Source organism: Nelumbo lutea, chromosome 2 (genome assembly GCF_056320005.1).
Source record: "Nelumbo lutea isolate HS-2025 chromosome 2, American lotus-T2T, whole genome shotgun sequence".
NCBI lineage: Eukaryota > Viridiplantae > Streptophyta > Magnoliopsida > Proteales > Nelumbonaceae > Nelumbo > Nelumbo lutea.
Genome location: NC_142685.1, coordinates 56,010,651 through 56,035,944, shown reverse-complemented (window position 1 = coordinate 56,035,944; position 25,294 = coordinate 56,010,651). Strand labels below are relative to the sequence as shown.

Genomic DNA, 25,294 nt, shown 5'->3' with positions numbered 1-25,294 from the left:
GAGGCATACCAATCAAAATTTTGAACCCCCTTACTTGAAGGTTCTCTTTGTAGCCTCAAGATAGAAAGTCTTACGTGCATGCATATATTGGATCTAGATAGAAATTTTGAACCTTGTACTTGAACATAGGCAATGCCAAGCCAAGTCATTGCTGAGTATAAAAGTCTTCTCATCATCCTTTGAAATTGCTTATTATCTTTTAAAGCCTCACCACCATTATTATTTAATTTGTGATTTACATCAATAGGATTGTCAACTAGCCTTGCTTCCATCTTGCTTGTATCCTAGGTAAAATCTGGGGCATATTTCCTCCAAGAAATGAAGATACATTTTTCTGAATAGGCAACCTTAATTCTAAGGAAATAATGCAGAGGATCTAGATCTTTTACCTCAAACTGTCTCCAGTGATAGCAATGTCATCCACATACTCTATCGGGACATCAATCTTACCTTGGTCCCTCTTAACAAACAAGGTATGATCTAATCAACACTACTTGAACCCCATCTGCTAGACTGCCATATGAAACCTACTGAACCAAGCTATAGGTGATTACTTCAACCCATATAGAGATTTTCTTAGCTAACATACCTTATGCTCACTGCCCTTGACCTCAAATCCAAGAGGTTAAATCATATATACATCATCTTCTATATTTCCATCCAAGAAGGCATTCTTGATGTCCAGATGGTGAAGACTCCAATCTCAATTAGTAACCAAGGAGAGAAGAACCCGAATAGAGTTCATTTTAACCACTAGAGCAAAGGTCTCAACACAGTCAATTCTGTATACTTGTGTATACCCCTTGACAACTAGTCTAGCCTTGCACCTTTCCACTGTCTCATCCATCCCAGCTTCACTGAGAACACCCATTTGTACCCTACTAACTTCTTACCATTAGAAAGATCCACCACCACCACCATCACCATTCATGCCTTAACCCAACTATGTGGGGTCAGCTACATGAATTCTGTTTCGCCAATCCCAAATATTATTCTTGTAAAGAGCCCTAGTTTAAAGTTCATTTAGGAATTGTCAAAGCCTCTGCAACATTCTTAAGAACGGAAACATTATCAATGGTAGACAACAAAGTACAAAAAGAGGGTGGAACTTTATCATAGGACATATAATGAGTAATGGGATGTTTGGTTGTACAAGACTTAAAACCCTTATGTTTGGCAACAGGAATATCAAGACCATCAACTAGGACATCAACAACAATGGGATTAGGAATATTAATAGGAACAAGAGTACCTAGCTAAGAGGGATCTGCCTCTATTGATTCTAATGGTGTTGGTCGCACAATCTTAGGTTGCTCCACACCCATTGAACATGGTTGGACTCTACAGTGTTGTTGCATGAAAATTGGAAAGGGAGCAAGATTTGGGAAGGAAGATGGACTTGTTGAACTTGTTTCTCCTCAAGGCTATTATCCCCTTAAGGAGAGGCATGGAAATGGAGGGAAGGTGGACGCTCAAAGAAAGACGCATCCATGGAGACAATATTTGTGGGACATTGTGCCAAATTACTTATATCCCTTTTGAGATGAAGGATAACCCAAGAAAGCAAAGGGAACAACTTTAGGATCCCACTTACCACAAGATGGAGACAGATCATGGACAAAGCAATGACACCCAAATACATGAAAGGGTATAGCGAATAAAGGGGATTGAGGAAACAATAGCTAATGTGGGGCCTTATTCTGTAACACCCAAGAGGGTATTCAGTTGATCACATAGGCAACATCAAGAATAGCATCAGCCTGGAACTGCTTTGGTACATACATTCATGTGTAGCTTCACCCCCCAAGCCTCAAGTAAATGCCTTTTATCTTTACAACACCATTTTGTTATGGTTTTTTAGTGTAAGAACTTTGATGAAGGGAGACACAAGAATAAAAAAAAAAAAATCATTGAGATCACTATGGAAGTGTCCCTTTGCATTATCGAATTGTAAAATCTGGATCTCAATGTGAAACTGTGTGAACACCATGCGTTGAAAATCCTTAACAATTTTTGGAACTTCTTCCCTTGAATGCATAGGATGAATCCTTGTGTATGTAGAGAAATCGTCTTCTTCTCTGGATGTATCCTTGTGTATCTCATAAACCGTATGCCATCCAGGATTTTAGGGTTTAAAACCCCCTTCAGTGTAGAGGAGATGGGCCGAATGGCCCATAGACTGTTATTTCATGTTACGTTATGTTTCTCTCTGTTATGGGCCTTATTCTGGGCCCATACTCTGTAATGTTCTGTTTTTTGTATTTTCCTGCCCACACAAGGGCTTCTTTGTAATTTGTCAAAGATTATCTTCTTAATAAGATGTTTAGAGTGTTAGAGAGAGGTGATGTTCGAACCTCTCACTCTCTAACACTCATTGCTGCCAGCTCTCTCTTCTCTTCCTCTCTTGTTTGTTTATTTTCTGGTTTGCATCTAATCTCAAACAGTTCCATACATCAAGTGGATTGTTTTTCAACTTGGTATCAGAGCAGGTCATTGCTTGGCGTGTCCCTCATGTGGTTCTAGTTCAGCCAACTGCATGAGGAGGTTCTAGGGATGAAAGTTTATAGTCATCCGCCTAGTTCTTGGAGGTCATTGGAGGGTGCCCAAGTTTCTACACACTTGGAGAAGGGTTCGGTGACCAAGAAGAATCAGAGAGCAAGGTGTTCGGCCTAATTTGAAATCAGAGAAAAGGATTTCGAAGTTTTCTCAGAGAACAAGTGTTTGGTCTGGTTTGTAGTTCAAACCAAAGACTCTCTTACTGTAAGTTTTTTCTCAGTCCTTTGCTGGGTTATTTTTTGTTGTTTGGGAAGACTGTTAAAGCATTCAAAGCCCACCTCCATTCGGCCCACTGTTGCTGGACTGATTCTACTCAGAAATTTCTAGGTTATTTTGGAAGTGCTATTCGGCTGATTATTGGACTGCCAAGCTGCTGAAACTGATCTAAACTAAGTGGTACTGGTCTCATCTTCATCCCAGCCTCTTCGTGGACCTATACTGAACAGTTTGAAGTGGTTTCTTCTAGTTAACAATAGGCTGTTAACTACTGCACAATGAGTGTTCGACAAAAGGTCTCTTAAGGACTGTGGCTTTTTTTCTTCTCTTTGAGGCAACGGGTGTTAGGAACCTGAAATACCTTGAGATTGGAGGTTTGCTAGGTGTCCTTTGAAGGCTGAAACAGTATAGAGAGAGCTACCACTGAGCTCGTTGTTGTTGCCTATTCAACTCAAACTAAGCTCATCAAGACCCCCAATACTTTGGGAAACCTATTAAAATCCTAATTGGAGCCTTTACATGATGGATTTCTCAAGCCTTGAAAAGAAGAATGCTGCTGAATATGGACAGATTTTGGGAACCCTAGCCGATTCTATGCTGGCTATAACTACAGTTAAACTTGATGGGACCAACTACTTGGCTTGGTCACAATCAGTGAAAATCCATATTTGTAGCAAAGGAAAATGGGGTTTTATTTCTGGGAGCAAGAAAGCTCCTCTAGAGGCTGATCCATCTTATGAGAGATGGGTGCAAGAAAACTACACAATGATTGGGTGGCTTGTGAACTCAATGCAGCCACAGATTAGTCAGCATTATCTGTGGATGAACTCGACCCATCTCCTCTACAAATTCTAATGGTGTTGGTCACACAATCTTAGGTTGCTCCACACCCATTGAACATAGTTGGACTCTACAGTGTTGTTGCATGAAAATTGGAAAGGGAGCAAGATTTGGGAAGGAAGATGGACTTGTTGAACTTGTTTCTCCTTAAGGCTATTATCCCCTTAAGGAGAGGCATGGAAATGGAGGGAAGGTCAACTCTCAAAGAAAGACGCATCCATGGAGACAATATTTGTGGGACATTGGGCCAAATTACTTATATCCCTTTTGAGATGAAGGATAACCCAAGAAAGCAAAGGGAACAACTTTAGGATCCCACTTACCACACAAGAGGGAGACAGATCATGGACAAAGCAATGACACCCAAATACATGAAAGGGTATAGCGAATAAAGGGGATTGAAGAAACAACAACTAATGTGGGGCTTTATTCTGTAACACCCAAGAGGGTATTCAGTTGATCACGTAGGCAACATCAAGAATAGCATCAGCCCGGAACTGCTTTGGTACATACATTCATGTGTAGCTTCACCCCTCAAGCCTTAAGTAAAATGCTTTTTATCTCTACAACACCATTTTGTTATGGTTTTCTAGTATAAGAACTTTGATGAAGGGAGCCACAAGAATAAAAAAAAATCATTGAGATCACTATGGAAGTGTCCCTTTGCATTATCGAATTGGAAAATCTGGATCTCAATGTGAAACTGTGTGAACACCATGCGTTGAATTTTTTTTTTATCAATAACACTTTCGTTAATTCATCAGTAGAAAATTTACAAGTGGAAGACAAAGACACTTATCTTCCAAGAGTCACAAAGAACTTCAAGAAATGAAAAAAGAAAAAACAAAGACAAAAATACACTAACGTTACAGCTTAGCCCAAAACAAAGAATCCCTTTTTGCCCCTTGTTTTGCTAAACCGTCAGCTAGGGAATTAGCTGATCTTCTAATCCAACATGTCTTAACTTCCATCTCCCGCACCAGCCATTTGAATTTCCTCTTCTCATTATTATACTTCCATAAATCATTTTGATCTGTAGTCAGCCACCCTATCACTACCTCTGAATCCCCTTCAATTCTAAGTTTCTTGATGTTCAATTCCTTGGCTTTTCGGGTTCCTTCCATAACTGCACATATCTCAGCTCTAAGGGAGTCACCCACTCCAATTGGGCCTGAGAACATAGCAGAGATGACCCCATTTTCATCTCTAAAAACACCCCCGGATCCCCGATTGTCCCAGGTTTCCCCTACTGCATCCATCAAAGTTTAATTTCAAGAATCCACTAGGTGGGGGGGTCCAAGCCACACTCATTACTGACTTGGTCTGCGTGCAATTTGCAATTTCACCTCACTTCCTCAACATGTCATCCACAATGTAATCTGTGAATATTTCCAAAGATTTCAGCCACTGTACCGCCCTAAAATGTATGATAGCCCTCAGATCTGTTGTTCCTCTCTGAGTTTCTGAGAAGATCCTAGAGTTTCTTTCTTCCCATAGTGTCCAACATACTGCAGCCCTTAGTCCTCTCCACATTGTCCTTCCCCTTTTTAACCGCCACCTGAAAAAGGAAGGTGAGAAAAGGCCCTGCATGTCTGATGGGGGATTCCAGCTGCACCCAAATAAGGAGAAAGCCCAATCCCACAATGATCTCGCGAAGTGGCAAGACACCATTAGGTGTGTTTGTTGAAATAGGGCTGTCGAATGAGAGAAGAGGAAGAAGAAGAAGAAGATATGAGATGGGCGGCAGAATAGCCCTCAACCAGCCCTAATCTATTATATATAAGAACATTACATAATGTTACATAAATAGACAAGAATGCCCTTGATTAGTGATGGGACACCTAGTCAAAATAAACACTAAATAAGATTAGGCCCAGTAACTAAGGCCCAATAACTAATGACTTAAGACCCAACAAAGATAAACATACAAATTAAGACAGCTGAACCAACACTCCCCCTCAAGTTAAGCATGGATGTCAATCATGTTTAGCTTGCCAAGTAAGTCCACGAATTTCACTGTAGCTATCCCTTTAGTCAGAACATCTACAATCTGCATCTCGGAGGGAGTATAAGGAATGCAGAGTTCTCCTGAGACAATTCTTTCTCTAACAAAGTGACGGTCTATCTCAATATGTTTCGTTCTATCATGTTGCACTGGGTTATTTGCAATGCTGATGGCAGCCTTGTTGTCACAGTACAACCTGAGAGGACACTCAATCTTTATTCCAAGTTCACCAAGCAGGATCTTAAGCCATAAAAGTTCAGCAACACCATGAGCCATAGCTCGGTATTCGGCCTCTGCACTAGATCTAGCAACTACATTATGTTTTTTACTCCTCCATGTAACTAAATTTCCTCCAACGAAGATGCAGTACCCAGAAGTAGACTTCTTGTCCCCAACAGAGCCAGCCTAATCTACATCAGTATATCCTTCAACTTCAATTTTACTGTTTTTCCTGAACAGAATCCCTTTCCCCGGGCAAGACTTCAATTATCTGAGGATCCTTTCCACAGCTTTCATGTGAGGGATTTTAGGAGTGTGCATGAACTGACTGACAACATGTACCTCATAAGGAATGTCAGGGCGAGTGAGGGACAGGCAAATCAACTTCCCCACCAGCTTTTGGTATATTTCCTTATCAAGGTAGTCCTCTCCTACTGACTCCTGTAGACCATGATTTTGTTCTATTGGAGTATCTGCTGGCCTACACCCCATCATGCTTGTCTCTTGAAGAAGATCAAGGATGTATTTCCGCTGACATATATAGATGCCCTCTTTGGACCTTGCAACTTCAATCCCAAGAAAGTATCACAGTTGGCCTAGATCTTTGAACTCAAATTCAGCAACCAAAACATCCTTTAGTCTTTTAATCTCTTCCTGATCATCCCCTGTAATTACCATATCATCCACATAGACCATAAGTGCCGTAAGTTTTCCATTTCTCTTCCTTATGAATAGGGTATGATCTACCCCACTTTGAGTGTAACCCCCTTTCTTCATGACCCCACATAGCTTCTCAAACCAAGCTCGAGGGGACTGCTTAAGGCCGTATAGGGTTTTTCTCAGTCTACATACCTTCTTGCCAAAACCATAACCTAGTGGAGGATCCATGAACACCTCTTCATGCAGGTTGCCATTCAAGAAAGCATTCTTCACGTCCAATTGATGTAGCTCCCATGAGAAATTTGCAGCTAATGAGAATAGAACTCGGATTATGTTGAGTTTTGCCATCGGAGCAAAGGTTTCTTTGTAGTCAATCCCTTCTTTTTGAGTAAACCCTTTTGCTACCAGTCTAGCCTTGTACCTCTCAATGGACCCGTCCTCCCTACGCTTCACAGTGAACACCCACTTGCATCCAACAGTGCCTTTCCCTTCAGGTAGATCCACTAATTCCCAAGTCCTTGCTTTCATTAAAGCCTTCATTTCTTCGTCCATAGCCTCTTTCCATTTTGGGTCAGATACTGCCTCAGAATACCTGGTAGGAACATGCACAGAAGAGAGAGCAGACACAAAAGAACAATAACGAGGAGACAAATGTGAGTAAGACACAAAATCAGCAATGGGGTGTCTGAGACAGGTTGATCCAAGTCCAATTGGTTGCTGTCATGAGTTAGAGGACCCTTCTTCCTTCTGTTGTAGGTGATTCTGATATCTCTTTGCAGCCTGCTGGAGTCTTCAGTAATATTTGCAACATCACTAGTAGTAGCTGGTACAATGGGAGCTTCACTAGATTCACCCGGGATACCACAACTAGGTGGATTAGGAGGAGAAGATGGAAAGGTAGAGAGAGGTACAAAGAATGGGGGAACAGAAGAATCATCTTCCATCCCACTAGTCTCCCCCTGAAGAGGATTCTAGGAAGAATGAAAATAGAATTGAGACTCAAAGAATACCACATCCACACTCATGACCGCTCCCAATCGTTCTCTTCGTCAATCTGTCCTGAAAGACACAATGAGTAGGAAAAAAGGTTATGCTACAATTTAAATTTTTGGTAAGCTTTGAAACAGATAAGAGATTTGAAGAAAGATTGGGAACATGCAAGACAGATTTGAGTGAGAGGTCCTTGCTTATGTCAACCACTCCTTTCCCAGAAATGGTAGAGAGAGAACCATCAGCAACCCTCATTTTATCTTGGCCAGACATTAAATGATAGGAAGAAAATAGAGAAGACATGTGTGTTATGTGGTGAGTTGCACCAGAATCAATAATCCAAGAGGTAGGATCAATAGTACTAGTTGCACTAAAGGCAAAGACAATACCTGATCTGACAAGGGAGGAGGATGGAAGAGAATTGGTCCTTAGACGGGCTAGGGCCCGGCTAAGTACCTCTACCTCATCGGCAGTAAAACCCAAGGACCCGGTTCGAGGGGAATTAGTAGTCTGTCCCATGGAAGAGGAAGTAACTGTAGATGAGTGTTTTGAACCATCATCACTTTGACCCGTAGCCAGATTCACACTTGCAGATTGATCCTTCAGATGCTTCTTATCTTTCCTCAATGCAGCTGGCTTCAGATGCAGATGGAGAACCCAACAGGTCTCTTTCACATGCCTTTCCCCTCCACAGTGGGTGCACTTCAGATGTCTCTTGTCAGAGTGCCTGTTTCCCCTTTGATTTGTAGAGATTAGGGCCGAATGTTCCACAGACTGTTCAGCTAGTTTTGTTTGAGTATCAACCTGCATCTCTTTTCTTCTCACCTCTTCATTCCTCACAAGGTAGTAAACATGATGTAAGTCTGGCATTTCATCCCTTCCCAGAATTTGGGACCTTATGCTCTCATATATAGGATCTAGGCCAGCCAGAAACTTAAATGCTCTACCCTCTTCAACTTGTTTGTCATGCTTTTCCTTGTCTCCGGCACTCTCCCAATCAATAATAAGGTGGTGATCTAAATCTTCCCATAGTCCTTCTAGTGTAGCAAAATATGTTGCAACACTCATATCTCCTTGCCTCAAGGCAGCAATGTCTTGATTCAGTCTGTAAATTCTGGCATTGTTCTTTTTCTGCCCATAGGTTTTAGAAACTTTTTCCCATATCTTGGCAGCTGTGGAGAAATGTTGAACAGTCCTAGCTACTCTTGGAGTCATTGAGGCAAGTAGCCAGGACATAACTGTAGCATTCTCCTTGCGCCAAGCTGCATATTCAGCACTTCCCACTTCTGGTTCCTTATTCTGCCCGTCCAAGTAACCGGTGAGTTCCCGGGATGTGATGAAAAGCATGGCTGAGACAGACCATTCTCTGAAGTTGTACTCATCCAACAACACACTTGTGATCTGTAGGCTGTGTAGATTTGGATTCTCTAGATTAGGAGACCTCCCACAAGCCCTAACATCTCTAGAAGACACTTCCCCGGATATGGAAGACATCTTCACTTACTCGTAAATGTCAAGACTGTAAACGCAATATATAGTGAACTGTTTCACACTTACGGAACTTGCTGCACTGTAAACTCAGTCCTGAGAACCCGACACAGAGCTGAAACACCGAGTACTAAACTGCACACTGTGCCCTAATTACTGCTGTCACAGATTATACTCTGTTGTGCTACCTTCTGCTGTGTTCTAATCACTGCTGCCGCAGCCTACAACTTGTTGTGTTGGCTTCTACTGTGTGCTAAGCACTACTATCGCAGGTTATAACCTCACCCACGAACAGTTCTAGGACTGCTGAGATTAGTCCTTCCGCCTAGATCTGTTCTACACAGATCTATCTTAGCCAAATGGCTACAGTTTGCTGTACTACGTCTATTAGGGCATCAGCCTCTGGGTCTAACTCCCCTTGGGCCCTACAACCAAGGGAAACCCTAGATGTAGGTCTAGCTGTGTTCTACGACCAACCCTAGGGTTTCTTTGCAGCAACCAAAAAAAAGATGAGAGAGTTAGCTGCGAGTAGAAGAAGAGGCGGCTACTGTAACCAGTCGAAAGATTAGTGCTCTGATACCATGTTTGCTGAAATAGGGCTGTCGAATGAGAGAAGAAGAGGAAGAAGAAGAAGAAGATATGAGATTGGCGGCAGAATAGTCCTCAGCCAGCCCTAATCTATTATATGTAAGAACATTACATAATGTTACATAAATAGACAAGAATGCCCCTGATTAGTGATGGGACACCTAGTCAAAATAAACACTAAATAAGATTAGGCCCAGTAACTAAGGCCCAATAACTAATGACTTAAGACCCAACAAAGATAAACATATAAATTAAGACAGCTGAACCAACAAGGTGAAAACCAGTCTCCCCATCTGCTTTACACAAAACACACCACTGAGGTGACAAGCAAGTATCGGGTCTCTTCTTTTGGAGTAGATCACCAGTGTTGATTCTTTCCAGATAGGCTTCCCAACAAAAACTACCAACCCTAGGAGGTATAGCTCTGCACCAAACCTCACCAACAGGGAAAGGGGACAAGGTAGGACTGGTGGACTGACTTAAGACTTTGAAGAACGAAGCACAAGAGAAAATGCCATTGGGGGTAGGTGTCCAAATTCTAGAATCCGCCCTAGTGGGGTCTAAGGCAACGTTATCAAGAAGTGCAAGAAGGCTCGAAATACAGTGCAAGAAGGCTTGAAAATCCTTAACAGTTTTTGGAACTTCCCTGGAATGCATGGGATGTATCCTTGTGTATGTAGAGAAATCGTCAATAAAACTAATAAATTACTTATAGCCTTCCTCAAAAGTCATAGAAGTAGGGTCCCAAACATTAGAATAAACAATATGAGAAAGAAAGCGTGATGTTTTATTATTTGAATGAAATGATGTTCTACAATGTTTTCTTAGTTGACATGTTTAACACTAAACAAAAATGGATTTAAACAGTTCTGGAAATAAGGTTTTCAAGGACTCAAAAAGATAAGTGACAAAGGTGGTTATGCCACAAATAAACTCAACTCTTATTGGATTGGTTCACTAACCAACTCAACAAACCACTTGACTCAAAGCTGATAAAAACACTTGACTCAAATGTCGCAAAATCAGCTTTATTCTCTGGTACATAGACACTAATGACCATCTTCTACCAATCATTTTCTCAAAGATCAAATCCCGGTACACACAAGAATGAAGACAAAAGGTCACACAACAATTCAAAGATTTTGTAATACTACTGATAGACAATAAATTGATAGGTAATTTAGGAACATGAAGGACATCAATAAGAGCTAGGCCATGGGGAAGTGATATAGATCCTTGACTAACAATGGTTTAAAAGGACCTATTTGCTAGTCTCACTTTATCCCTACTAAAGAGAAGACTATAAGAATGGAACAAATTAGACTTACTAGTCATGTGGTTAGAGGGCTTGGAGTTATTGATCCAAGAAGATTCAAGAACATGGATGGACATGTGGAAAGTAGAGGCAATGTTACTTAATGTACACACAAAGGAGGTAGGAGTAGAGGCCTCACCATCCATCTGATGAAGTGCCCTGCCATACAACTCTAGATGGTCTCTGAAAGAGTTTTATGGTATCCTCCTCCTTTGGATCAAAACTGGTAGGATGCTCCTGAGATGCACCAATAGTGTGTACACCACTATAAGTTCGAGAGCATTTCGGGAGCACCCTACTAGTTCTAACAGTGTGTACACTCACATCTGTGTGCAATTCTAGATGGTCTCTAAAAGAGTTTGTGATATCCTCTTTTGGGACTCTCACACTCACACGTGTGTCTAAGGCACTAATAGTGTGTACACCACAACTTATCTTTCTCATCACCATCTATCTTTTTAGTAGGTTCACCCTTTTTAGGGCTGTCAGCAGGTCAGGTCTGCCTGATGAATCAGAACTGACCTAACTAATTATAACAGTTCTGGTTCCATGATTTTGTCCCGATTAATAATTGGGTAGGCTCCGGTTCTTGCTTGGTCCAAACCAATTATTTTATTAAGTATATATACATAGTATTTTCTTAATTTTATTATAATTTTTTTTATCATATTTTATGTTTGAAATGGTAAATTTGATAGATAATAAATGAGATAATATTAGTTAAAAATGTTCAATTTATTAACATTATAAATAATTTAGTATTTCTCTATCATTTTTATTAAGGTTATATTATCAAAAATTAAGTTTTAAGTTATTATTTAAATAAACAAATACAGTTTTCAGTATAATTGGGTCTGGACCCGATAGACCTGACTATTAACTGGGATGGTTTTGGGTTTATTATTTTGTCCCAATTAATAATCTATTAGAGACTGGTTCTACCTAGACTCGACCTGTTGGCAGCCCTAACCCTTTTTTGCTCCACTACTACCTCCCTTTGTAGGTAGAGCAATCTGCCACCTCCCCTCGAAAGAAGTATTCATAGCAATCCTCCTGCTCTCCTTTGACTGAACCGAAACATACACTTCCTAAACCTATGGTAATTTTCAACTCCTCAAGATGAAGACTCTAATGGGTATTGGGTTCATATATTGGATTCAGACTTAATAGGAAGACGAAGACTCTTTGTTATGAAACCAGTTTCTTGTAAGCTTTGGCATCCTCCTTATCCTTCCAGTCAATACTCTGGTAGTGGACTAACTCTTTCCACACCAAGGTAAGAGCAGAATAATAAGCTGAGAGACTCCTATCTCCTTGCTTACAAGCTGAAGATTTAGCCTGTAGCTGGTACGTCTTGGCATAATGCCTCTGTACGTAGGTTTCCTTCACTTTCTCCCACATTTCATAAGCAGTGTTTGCTCACATCAAATTCTTCCTCAAATGTGGCTGCATTTAGGCAATGATACAGGACATAATCAAACTATTTTCCTGGTCCCATTTATCATGCTCTATAGTTCCAGCCTTAGGCTCTTTAATTCTATCATTAACATAACCAGTCTTCCCCTTCCTCCTATGTACAACCTAATATTCTTGAGCCATTCCAAGTTTAATCCATCCAAAGGGGTGATAGCCATAGGGAAATTCGTGCTTTCATGCCACCATTCATCATCGACTGTGAATATGTAATTCTAGAAGTAGCCAAATCCTCATTGGCCATGAAGAATAACTTCTAGACCCCTTTTTCTTCCTTTTTTTTCAAGGGAAACTGCACTCCAAAATACACAAGAACCAAGCTATAGCTGTTCCAAGACCAAAACAGGTCCAAAAGAAACAGAAAGAAATCACACTAACTTCTATCCAACAATGAAAGGCTGCTCAAAAACATTGAACCTTCACATTCACTACAGAACTGATCAACAATGGCCACACAGCCTTCAAAGAATCACCATAAACACTCATTTTTCACAAACACACATTCAATAATAAGAAAAAAATGACATACTGGCTTAGACCTGGCTGTAGACAATCCACAAAACTCATGGAAGACAGATCACCCTCTAGACTTCCAGCACAGCACTCAGCGACCAAACAACTTCCTTGGCACTACGACCAAGTATAAAGAAGAAAGAGAAAAAGTAGCTCTTCAGCTCATACCAGAAAAGGATTTTTCCAGTCTTTGACCAAAAAAGATAAGTTTCTGATGTAGAACACGAATTGTTCTGCTTCTGGCACCCAGAAAAGTGCTCTAATATCATATTATTCAAGCAAAATTTAAAAGGTGTGGGAGGCATGTGCATTCCAGAGGCATTGGCCTCTGAGGCATGGGCCTTAGGTGCATGAAGTGTGCTAGAGGTGTATGGTTCATGCAAAATGAAAGAAAGAAAGCAAGAAAGAAAGAGAAGAAAAAAAAGAAAAGGAAAGAAAGGAAAGGAAAGGGAAGAGAAGAGAAGGGAAAGAAAAAAAAAAAAAGAAAGGGAAGGGACAAAAAAAAAAAGATGAAATCCTCCTCCTCTTCTTAAGGAGGCATACACCTCCATGTGCTCAGGAGGCTTACACCTCACACTTCCAGGTAGTAGAATACCCAGCGCTCTCCACATTTTAAAACATTGTATTCAAGTAAAAGTGGGAAGAAAACAGAGAGAAGAGAGAAGAAGATGAGAGAAAAATATTTTGAGGCTCAACAACCTAGGCTGGCAGTGCCTAGCATATTCTATATAGCCTAGGCTGGTGGTGCCTAGCATATTCTATATATTAGAGCAGCAGTACATAAAGTATAAAAAGAATAAAGTGCCCTTGCAACACAAATAGCATAATCACAAAATATTATTATGGTCTGCATCTTGCTTTAATAACTTCAAAGTTAGCTTAAGCAATAGAAAAATGTTATAATAAAAAGCAGTGAAATTAGTCATTCTTATTATTTCCTTGTTGTGTTCTACTATTCTAATTGTGCTCTTTGGTGATCCACTCCCTTTTTGGTCATGAGTTTTATCTTTATTTTATACTGACATGATTTTTTTTCATTTTTCTTATTATGGAGGTTACCTGCCAATCTGCCAAAAGCAGATAAAGTTCTTGTAGTTGAAAGAGTAATTGAGTCATTGGGGCTACAGGCCGTACGGGATTCCCTGGTGGGAACAGTAGAAAAGAGAGGAATTTCTGGAGGTCAAAGAAAACGAGTAAATGTTGGGCTGGAGATGGTCATGGAACCTTCCCTCTTAATACTAGATGAGCCTACATCTGGTTTAGACAGTTCATCATCTCAGTTGCTGCTTAGAGCACTTCGGCGCGAGGCTCTTGAAGGTGTCAACATCTGCATGGTTGTTCACCAACCAAGGTAAGTTTTAATATATCAAAGAAACTGTATAAATCATAAAAAAAAGTAGATAAATAAAGTCTGATCTTTCTTGTTGTTCATTAGTATTCTGTTGTAAGACCATTAAGCAAATAAAATATTACCAATTCAACAGGCTAGGAAGCCTTCCGTTTTTTCTTCTTTTAAAAATTTTAAAGGTGTAAAAAGTTTGCTTTATCCTGTTCCAATAAAAACTTGAAGCTGTTTATTATTTTAATTAGTTTTGATTGTAGAAGTTCTAGATTCAGCTAAATCCCCCTTTCATTTTATTTCTTTCTGAGTCAGTTGAAGGTTTTCTGGGTAGCTGGTATATTAAAGGTTTAAACAAGAAAAGAAGAGTTTTCTAGGCATCAGATCCTTTGGTGGTACTGTGGTCAGTGTGGTTGAAAGGGAATACTCACATCTTTAAGCAGAAAAAAGAAATCTGCGGAGGCAGTGTTAACTCATCTGCAGACCTTTTGTGATCTTGGCTGGCTAATCAATCCTGTTTTTAGGGATGCCCCTAAACAGGATATCCTTGTTTTTTTTTTATTATTTTTAAGTCTTATCTTTTTGGCCTAATATTATTTACTGTACAAATCTTTGTTGAGAATGGCCGGCAGATGGGTAGGTATGTTTCTCTTAGTGTTTGCCTTTGTTTATCCCTGTTTAGTACTTGTGTTTCTCTTCTTTTTCAGTCTTTTTCAGTGTTGGACATGGGCAATGAAATCTTTTATTATTGTAACTTAAAGAAGGGTGGATTAAACAGGGGTGCTGATGTAATTTCGATATAGAATATGAGTTTAATATAAATAACACCCTACTCAACTGGGAGATCATTCCTCTCTCTCCAATTAGGCTTTGGTGTTTTCTCTCAAAACCTGCTACTTCTTCTATTCTACTCACAACCTAGATGCACAACCTGTTTCCGCACATGGTATAGAGAAGGTTAGCAAGTTAGCATCTTTGATTGATTTACAGCCTCCTATATTCTCTTCTTTTCTTTCTCTTGGAGAGACCAAGAAGGTTTTTCTGGTCTGGCCAAGCATCCTTTTTACTTCCATGTCTTCCTTCTCTATTGTGACTATCAAATGTGAATTGAGGTGAACCCTCTACCTGGCTGAAACCGAGAGGAATTGAAAGGTGATCTGTTGGTGGAAGAATGAAGTTAAGGCTGCTGTTTGTGTGTGAAATGGCTTATAGTGACGAAAATTGAATTCATGGAAGTGATCATACTCTTCTTGTTGATAACTAGTGATGTCTAATAGCTTTGGGTGGAAGCTATTAATAAAAGGAGCTGCAGCTTCGAACAGGTGAGTAGTTTTGATTTGTTCATACTGAAACAGGGTTTTTAATACCCATTGTGAGTGTGTGATTGTGAAGTAATGGGAGCACCATATTTTTATTCCTTTGTGAGTGGTTTATTTGTGAAAAGAAGTGTGTGCAGTGAATTCTAAGGCTGCTGTAATGATGTCACTGATTTCTCACTCATTCAAATGACTTCAATTGAACTCAATGGAAGTAATTGTGCTATTCAGGGAAATTCAGTTGAAGTGTTCTTGACTACAAAAGGAAAAGTCAAGTATTTAACTGAAAAAAAAAAAAAACTGAATCTGGTACATCTACATCTTTTGGTTGGGTGTTAAGAAGATGCACAGATTAAGACTTGGCTATGGAACTCGATGCAACCTAAAATCAGCAGTGGGATGATTTTCCATTAAGTAGGTCTACTATTTCCCATGTCTGATTCTTAATCAAGGCTTCTATCTCATCTTTCATAGGCTCATAGATTCTTTATTCTCTGGTCTAGATAGAGCTTTTGACACATTTGTGCAAATAGATTTAAGAAAGCATAAGCAACAAAAAATCTAAATGAGACAACGTATCATAAGAAAGATATTAGGAAATATAGTGGGTGGTAAGAGAATGGCATTTACTTTTTCTTAAGACAATAGACAAATCAAGATTAGAAAACTCAAAATGATGGCTACTTGAATCTAGATTCCTTGAGATAACTGGCTGTGGAGGAGATTCTGCAGTCAACATGGGAACAACCTTTTTCCTTCTCTAGTAAACTTGCAGTTCTTTCTGAGGACCCACAAAAGACTGAGAACTAGAAGAGCAAGAAATATCAATAACAAGATCAGAATTAGGAATAGGAAAAGGGACAGAAGAAGAATTGGTCAAATGGTGTGTCTCCCCCTTATTAGAAGCATCAAAGAAATAAGGAACAAACTCAACAAAAGTAGCATCAGAAAATACAACCCTACACCAGTGACAGGATCCCCAGCTGCGCAGGTGGACACTGTACCTGAACCTGAACCATCTGGGGTTGTCTTTGGAGGAATCGATGAAATCCAAATTCAAGATCAGGGAATCTCTTCCCCCCTTCCTCTCAATCTAGTTCTTTCTTCACCCCCACTTTTCTGTCAAAACTCATTTGATTTTGATCCTTGTAGTAATCTTCAGCCTTTGGATTTTGCAGTTCCAGCTGTTGAAACGTCACCGGTGGTGGATAATGACCCATGTGCTGTAGAGAACACTGATGTGGACCCCACTGCTGTGGTCCCCACTGTGTTCATATGGCAGCATATTTTTGTTAGTTATGCCAGTACTAGTTGGTAGTTTATTTGCCATGTAAGCAATAAGGGCAATTCAGCCCTTTTACAATTAGTCAACATATATAAATATTAAGAGTGGGTCGGCAGATCAACTGATCAATCCTCTCTCTCTTTTCAAAATCTGTGTGCTTCTTCTCTTTTCTCCCTCTCTTCTTCTTCTCTTCTGAAATTTCTTCTTTCTTTTCTTTTGAATTCAAGACTGATTGTAGTCTTGATCGACTACTTGGTATCAGAGCCAACCTAGGAGCTTTATGTTAGTCTAATTAGATTGACTACATGAGAATCCCCTAGGTTTAGAAGTTTTTCAACAAAGAAGGAGGATTGGCTGATTCTTGGAGGTTACTGTTCCTCAAGTGGTTCCAAAGTCGGTTTGCTATGGAAACCCATCTCCACAAAACTGCCACCCTGTCTTTGTTCTTGATTTGTATCTATTTTCTTCTCTCTCTGAGAATCTCCTTTAGGCCTTCCACTTTCTGCAGTAAGGTTACCAAACCCCTGAATCCTGTATCTCCAGAATCTCCGTACCAGCATCTTCAGAGAAGAGCAGTTCAGTTCCGAAAGCTTCAGAGTCTAAAAGTTTGCAGGTCTTTGTCGAATTGGTGCTACCAATACTTGACAATAGATCACCCTCCTTAGCAATATTTTATTAGAATGTCTTAGTACAAGTATTAAACTAGGTAAGACCATCTAATGAATCCTATGAATCAAAGAAGGAACTTCATCTTTGGATTTCATTAACTATAGCCATGAGAAATGAGATAACCATCAATAAACAACAAAAAATATCCATACCCACCCATACTAGGCACAACCCACACATCAAAATAAACAATATTAAAAGGAAAAGTAAATCTTTTATTACTTAAAATTACTGAATTTTTACAATGCTTAGCCAACTGACAACTCTCATATTGCAAACTTGATAATTGAACAGAAGGAAATAAATGACACAAATGATGGAAAGATAGATGACCCAAAAGAACATGCCAAAACAGGGATTGCTTCAAGGGAAAATCCAACCTTCTGAAACAGAGATTAAGAGAATAAGAGATAGGAGGAGGAGAGGAGAGGAGAGGGAGAGGGAGGGAGGATGAGGAGGGAAAATTCAAGTGATAACTTCCTTGATTTCATTCCCACTTTGGATGCCTTATATAGGCTACAATATCAATCAATCAACATATAGCAGAAAGTTACATGCCCAGTACAAATGTTAGTTCAGTGTATGTTTGAGGGCATGGAATGAAGTGGCACAATCTTCTAAAGAAAAGGTAAAGGTGGTTATGGAGTGAAAACCCCCAACAGCTAACAGAATTAAGTTAAATTTTGATGGAAGCTCCACGGGAAGTTCCAGTTTGACAGGTATTGGAGGTGTCTTTAGAGATGCTGCAGGCAGGGTGTTTGCCATGTTTTCAGGACCTTTAGGATTGGGAGACTCATTAAAGGCTGAACTGATAGCATTGCTGCAAGGTTTAGGACTTAAAAAGCAATCAAATTTCTAACATTTGGAAGTAGAAGGAGATTTAAAACTGGTTGTTTCTTGGGTCGGGAGTAAGCATCAAGTGCCATGCACCTATAGGCACGCTTTTAGGGAAATAGGGAACCTGTGACCTTCAGTTGGGTTAGAAGGACTGCAAATGAGATGGCTGGTACTTTAGCAAAATAAGGGGTCTATAGACAGAAAATGCCTTGGGCACTATCGTAAGCATTATTGGAGTTGGCTAATGTCTTTTGGGGGGGCTGAAACCATTGTTGCACTATTCAGTTTTCTCCAATTAATATAATTAATAAGATTTTTTTTTTGATAAAAAAAAAAAGAACAACTCCCCTCCCCTTGACACCAACCTTTCCCCCAAGGTTGAAAGATGGGAACTGTTGCTGCAAATCGTCAACCAGTTCTCACGTAGCATCCTCTAGAGCTGGCTTACACCATTGTACTAATGCTTCAATAATGACACAAGAACCACACCTCAGATCCATCGCCAACCAATGACTCTCTCGGGCTCAATTTGTAGCACCCCTTCATTGGAAAAGTCAAGAACTGGGCTTGATATCATATCACCCCCTCATTGGATAAGTCATTCACTAGCTGAAGATGGTGTTAAGTTTGGTGGTGGTCCCAACACAAATGGCCTTTATTCAAGGAAGGCAAATATTGGATTGGGTGGTGAATGCTAGTGGATGTGTGGATTCAAGATTAAGGAGTGGTGCTCTAGGGGTGATTTGTAAAATTGATTTAGAGAAGGCTTATGACCATGTGGAGTGGGGCTTTTAGAAGAGGTGATGAATTTAATGGATTTTGGGGAGAAATGGAGAAGCTGGTGTTTGTAAATGTTTCCTCGGTGTCTTTCTCAATGTTAGTTAATGGTATGACTTGAAATATACATGTATCAGCCCTAGGTTTAGTTCAAAATCTGTTCAAGAAAAGAAAAGAAAAGGAACAGAAGAAGAAGAAAAGAGAGCAGAATGAATTGATTCTGCTGCCCCCCTCATTGGCTTTTATATTTACTTAATAAAAAGTGATACAATCACAAAAGTACCCGTCAACAATGACAGAGAGAAAAACAAGAACAGCAGTCTGAAACAATTACAAATAAAGACGGGGAGCATATTTCTCCACATAAAACACATATAAAAAAACAACTAAGTATCCTTGTCTACATCTCTACATTCCCCCCTCAAATTGGGAATAGATATTGAGCATTCCCAACTTGCATAAATCTGTCTCCAACCTGACTTTAGTGAATGCCTTGGTGAAGAGATCAGCAAGCTGCATATCAAATGCAATATATGGCAAGCACACTTCTTGGGAGGCTACTCTCTCCCTAATAAAATGTCGATCCACCTCAATGTGTTTCATCCTGTCATGCTGTATTGGGTTATGGGCAATACTAGTAACAGCTTGATTGTCACATTATAGCATCAAGGGCTTTTCATGCTCAATTCCAAGTTCTTCAAGTAAAGATCTCAGCCATAGAACTTCTGCCACTCCATGAGCCATAGATCTATATTCTGATTCAGCACTTGAACGAGCCACTACATTTTGTTTCTTACTTCTCCATGAAACCAGATTTCCTCCGACAAAGGCACAATACCCAAGGGTAGACCTCCTGTCATTTACACATTTAGCCCAATCCGCATCAGTGTATACCTCAATCCGCATCAGTATACACCAGCTCACATGTCTCATTTTTAATGAATGCATTCATTTCCTCCTTCATAGCATCCTTCCACTTAGACACCGAGAGAGCTTCCTGCACAGTTTTAGGAATGGATGTAGCAGAAATGGATGCCAAATATGATTTATAGGATGGTGAAAAGTGGTTATATGTTTGAAACTGAGATATGCAGTGAGCAGTGGATGTGTTTCATCTCCGTTTCCCTTTACGAACTGCAATGAGAAAGTCAAGATCATTGGTAGAAGGCAATGGCTTCGTGATGGTAGTCTTAGGAGTAGAAGGTGAAGCTATAGTATCTGGATCAGGTGCTGCAAAAGGAACTGGAACTGGCTTGGGCTGATCAAGAGCACCAAAATCAACTCGCCTCCACCTCCTATGGAAAACCCTCAACTCCTTACATTTTTTACCATGATCCTCTTGGCACAATTCCTTTTCAAGAACAGAGATAGGAAGGGGAACTTCAAGAACAAACACACCTATCTCATCTCTCTCCCCTTGAGATGAAATTCCCGGATAATAAGGAACATCCTCAAAAATGGTAACATCCATAAACACAAACTGAGAGCCAGAAATTGGGTCATAACAGCAATATCCCTTTTGATTTTGTGCATTGTGAATAAACCCTAGTTGATTTTAGGTCAAAGTAGAGAAGAAGGAAGAAGAAGGAAAAGAGAAAGAAGGAGAAGAATGTTCGGCTAGACTAGAAGAGAGAATATAAAAAAATCACTCTCCCAGCCGACCCACTTGGATTTTATTCATAAACTTGGAGTTACAAGAAAGACAGTTTTGTCCCTCATATAAGATGGGACACACAACTTAAACTCAGATACAACAGACCTTTCACTTCCAAGAAGATACCAGAATGACCAAATTACCCCTGACTTGAGCACTCTAACACTCCCCCTCAAACTGGAGAGTATATATCATATAGTCCCAACTTGTTACAAATGTAATCTATTCTTCCCCAAGACAATCCCTTTGTGAAGAGATCTACCCACTGATTTCCTGAGCTTACATGAGATGTAGTAATTACCCCACTTATCACATTCTCTCTCACAAAGTGATAATCGTCCTCAATATGTTTAGTTCTTTCATTGAAAACGGGATTGGATGAGATGTGAACAGCAGCTTGGTTATCACAGTGTAGTTTCATGGGTTTGTCAATTGAGAACCCCATCTCCTGTAGTAAGTTCTTCAGCCATACTAGTTCACATGTGGTATGGGCCATAGCCCTGTACTCTGCTTCTGCACTACTTCTTGCCACCACTGTTTGCTTCTTGCTCTTCCAAGTTACAAGATTGCCACCCAGGAAGGTACAATACCCTGTGGTTGACCTCCTGTCTGATATAGAGCCAGCCCAGTCAACATCTGTGTATCCTACTATCTCAAGAGTTCCCCCCTTTTGGTATAACAAACCACGACTTGGAGCACCCTTTAGGTACCTAACAATTCTCAGAATATCTTTCTAGTGAGGAACTCGGGGATGTTGCATAAACGGACTCACCACACTCACAGCAAATGATATATCTGGTCGGGTAATGGTCGGATAGTTCAACTTTCCCACCAACCTTCTATGTCTTCCAGGATCATCAAACTCTTCACCGGCATCCACACTTAACTTGACATTGAGTTCCATAGGAGACTCTGCTGGTTTAGCACCTAATAACCCTGTTTCTTCAAGTAGATCAAGAACATATTTTCTCTGACATAGGTTGATCCCCTGTTTTGACCTCGCAACCTCACTCCCTAGGAAATACTTTAGCTTCCCTAGATCTTTCGTATTGAAGTTGTCCAGTAAGAATTTTTTCAGCTTGTCAATGCCATTGTTGTCACTTCTAGTTATGACAATATCATCTACATACACGACTAGCAAGATTGTCCCATCCTTTGAGTTATAGCTGAACACAGAATGATCAACCTGACACTATTTCATCCCAAAGGCCTTTACCACTTCATTGAACCTACCAAACCATGCACGTGGAGATTGTTTCAGTCCATAGATTGCCTTTTTGAGCCTGCACACCTTACCAGCCTCCCCCTGAGCAACAAACCCTGGTGGTTGCTCCATATACACCTCCTCAACAAGATCACCATGTAGGAAGGCATTTTTTATGTCAAGTTGCACAAGAGGCCAATCATACATAGCAGCTAATGAGATTAACACCCGAACTGAACCAATTTTAGCCATAGGAGAGAATGTCTCCATATAGTCCACACCATATAACTGAGAATAGCCCTTGGCCACTAATTGTGCCTTCAATCGTTCCACACTGCCATCAGGAAGCTGCTTCACTGTATAGACCCATTTACACCCAACAGTGTGCTTACCAGGAGGAAGGGTGGTGAGTTCCCACGTGTGATTATGTTGTAGAGTAGAGAGTTCTTCCATGGCTTGCCTCCACCCTGGGAAGGTAAGGGCTTCCTGTACAGTCTTGGGAATGGGAACCGATGAGAGTAATGATATAAACTTGCAATGAGAAGCAGAAAGGTGAGCAGTGGAAACATAGTCTGAAATGGGATGAGAAGTACAAGTATGTTTACCTTTTCGCAAAGCAATAGGAAGATCAAGATCCGAGGGAGGAGCAGTAGCAGGATCTGTCGACAGGTGCTGAAGTGGAGGAGGGGCCAAAGCACTTCTGCGGGTATACACTTGAGTAATTTGCGGCCTCTCTGTAGTAACAGGCATATGATGTGCATCTGCAGTAGGAATGGGAGCTATGGGGAGAGGGTCCATAACCAGTACAAGAAGAGGAACCACAGATGGAGAAGAAGAGACCCCGACATCTGAGAAAAAAGGAACTGATTCAAAGAAGGTGACATCAGAGCACACAAACGATTTATGAAATTTTGGGTTATAACACTTATACCCTTTCTGAGTCCTCGAGTAGCCAAGAAAAATACATTTCGTAGCTCGAGCATCTAGCTTGTCTACTCCAGGCCCCAAGTGTTGAACAAAACAAACACAACCATCACCACCACAAACACCACGACACAACCACCACCAATCTACTGCTATTGTGAACTTCAACAGTCGACAACTCTTCTTTCAGCCCCTTATCGAATCTCCACTCAGGTCAATCGAGAAAGAAGAAGACTATGAAAGCTGGCGGCGAACCTAGAAAGAGAACAGCAACAAGAAAGAAATAAGGATACGACCTTACAGCTCTGATACCATGTGAATAAACCCTAGTTGATTCTAGGTCAAAGTAGAGAAGAAGGAAGAAGAAAGAAAAGAGAAAGAAGGAGAAGAATGTTTGGCCAGACTAGAAGAGAGAATATAAAAAAATCACTCTCCTAGCCGACCCACTTGGATTTTATTCATAAACTTGGAGTTACAAGAAAGACAGTTTTGTCCCTCATATAAGATGGGACACATAACTTAAACTCAGATACAACAAATCTTTCACTTCCAAGAAGATAAACCAGAATGACCAAAATACCCCTGACTCGAGCACTCTAACATGCATACCCAAGACAAAATATATGCACCCAAAGACTTTAAGAGGGATGGTAAACAAGTCTTTCTTAAGATATAATAAGGTGAAAGGAGCTTTCATACCCAAGACACAAGAGGGAACTTGGTTAATGAGATATATAGCCGTATGAATTGCATCCCCCCAAAAACGTATAGGGACATTTGAATTTAGCATAATGCTTCTCGCAACATCAAGGATATGCCTGTTCTTTCTCTCACCTACCCCATTTTGCTGAGGGGTTTGAGGATAGGTGCTCTGGTGAATAACCCCATATTCAATGAAGTACGAGTTCAATGATTTTGTTAAGTACTCCTTAGCATTATTAGATCTGAAAGCTTTGATTCTAACCCCCAAATTGAGTGAAAACCATTTGATGGAAAGCACAGGTCAAAATAGGGACCTCATCATGGGAATGCATAAGACAAACCCAAGAGTAGCGAGAATAATCATCAACAAATAACAAGAAATACTTGTATCCCCCCATAGCAGCAATATGATATGGTCCCCAAACATCAATATGCACATTTTCAAAAGGAACAGTGCTTCTTGTATTACTCAAAGTATAGATTGATCTACAATGTTTTGCCAACTTTCAACTTTCACACTTTAAACTGGACACTTGGGCTGATTCAAACAAAGTAGGAAAAAGACTCTGTAAAGACCCAAAGGACAAATGACCTAACCGATTATGCCAGAGAATAATTTGACTCACAGGCTGAGAAACAAAAGACTTTCCAACTCTTTTATTTTTTCCAGGTGGATGCTCAAGCAAGTAGATCTCATTCACCTCATGGCCAGTCCCAATCACCTTCTTTGTCACCAGATCCTAGAAAACACAATGATCAGGGGAAAAGGTCACTAAACAATTCTGACTTTTAGTAATGCTACTAATAGAAAGTAGGTTAGTATTAAGTTTGGGCACATGTAAAGTTGATGATAAGAAAAGTACATCATACACTTTAATGTCTCCCTTGCCAAAGATCGGAACAAGAGATCCATCAGCAATAGAGACATTGTCTCTTCCAGAGGGCAAATGATAAGAAGAAAACAGTGAGGCTAAACTAGTCATATGATCAGAGGCACCCGAATCTACTATCCAAACAAGATTGGTGTTACCTGGAGTCAAGGCATGATAGGCAATAGCTCTTGTACCTGAGTGTGCAAAAGCTAAAGAGGAGATAGAAGGACCCAAGGTAGACTAAGATGGTCCAGTAATGCCAGCTCCATTCTCCAACTATGTCAAGACTGCCCTGACGGTAGCCAAGGCATCCAAGAAAATAGATCTAGCTCCAATAGAGGATGAAACATTTGTGGCAAAATTTTCATTTCCCTTATTCTTAATTCTTGAAGGTGCCAACTGAGGATGAAGCTTCCAACAAGTCTCTTTAGTGTGTCTAGGTTTCTTGCAATAGTCACAAATGATCTTTTTTTTTCTTCCTTCCTCACGTTTCTCTCCTTATAACCATAATGCTTTGGCTTCATAGCTGCTAAGGATGATTCAATTTAGGAATTTTATATCATAACTTTCCTTCTGCTCTCCTCACTATGCACTAAAGAATATGCTTGAGACAAGGAAACACTTTCCCTAGTAAGAAGTTATTATCTTAATATATCATATTCAGAATTCAGTCCTGCAAGGAATTCAAAAACCCTATTTCTTTCCACTAGTTTGTTTTATGTTGTTCCATCCTTTTGACTTTCCCATTCAATTGTCTCCAAGTGATCAATTTCATGCCATAGACTTCAAAGTTGAGAAGTAAATCGACACAGGTTTCTCCCCCTGTTTCAGATTTTCCACTTCAATTTTCAG

The 25,294-nt window shown here is 40.2% G+C and overlaps 1 protein-coding gene across 3 annotated transcripts in view; it reads left to right on the top strand.

Moving 5' to 3' along the window:
• LOC148870855 (ABC transporter G family member 28-like) overlaps positions 1-25,294 on the top strand; it is a 139,195-nt gene that overhangs the window by 76,699 nt on the left and 37,202 nt on the right. For all 3 annotated transcript variants that reach the window (XM_088973785.1, XM_088973784.1, XM_088973786.1), the window contains one exon: positions 13,918-14,214. In XM_088973785.1, the coding sequence (XP_088829911.1) occupies positions 13,918-14,214 (297 nt within the window). The remainder of the gene's footprint in view (positions 1-13,917; positions 14,215-25,294) is intronic.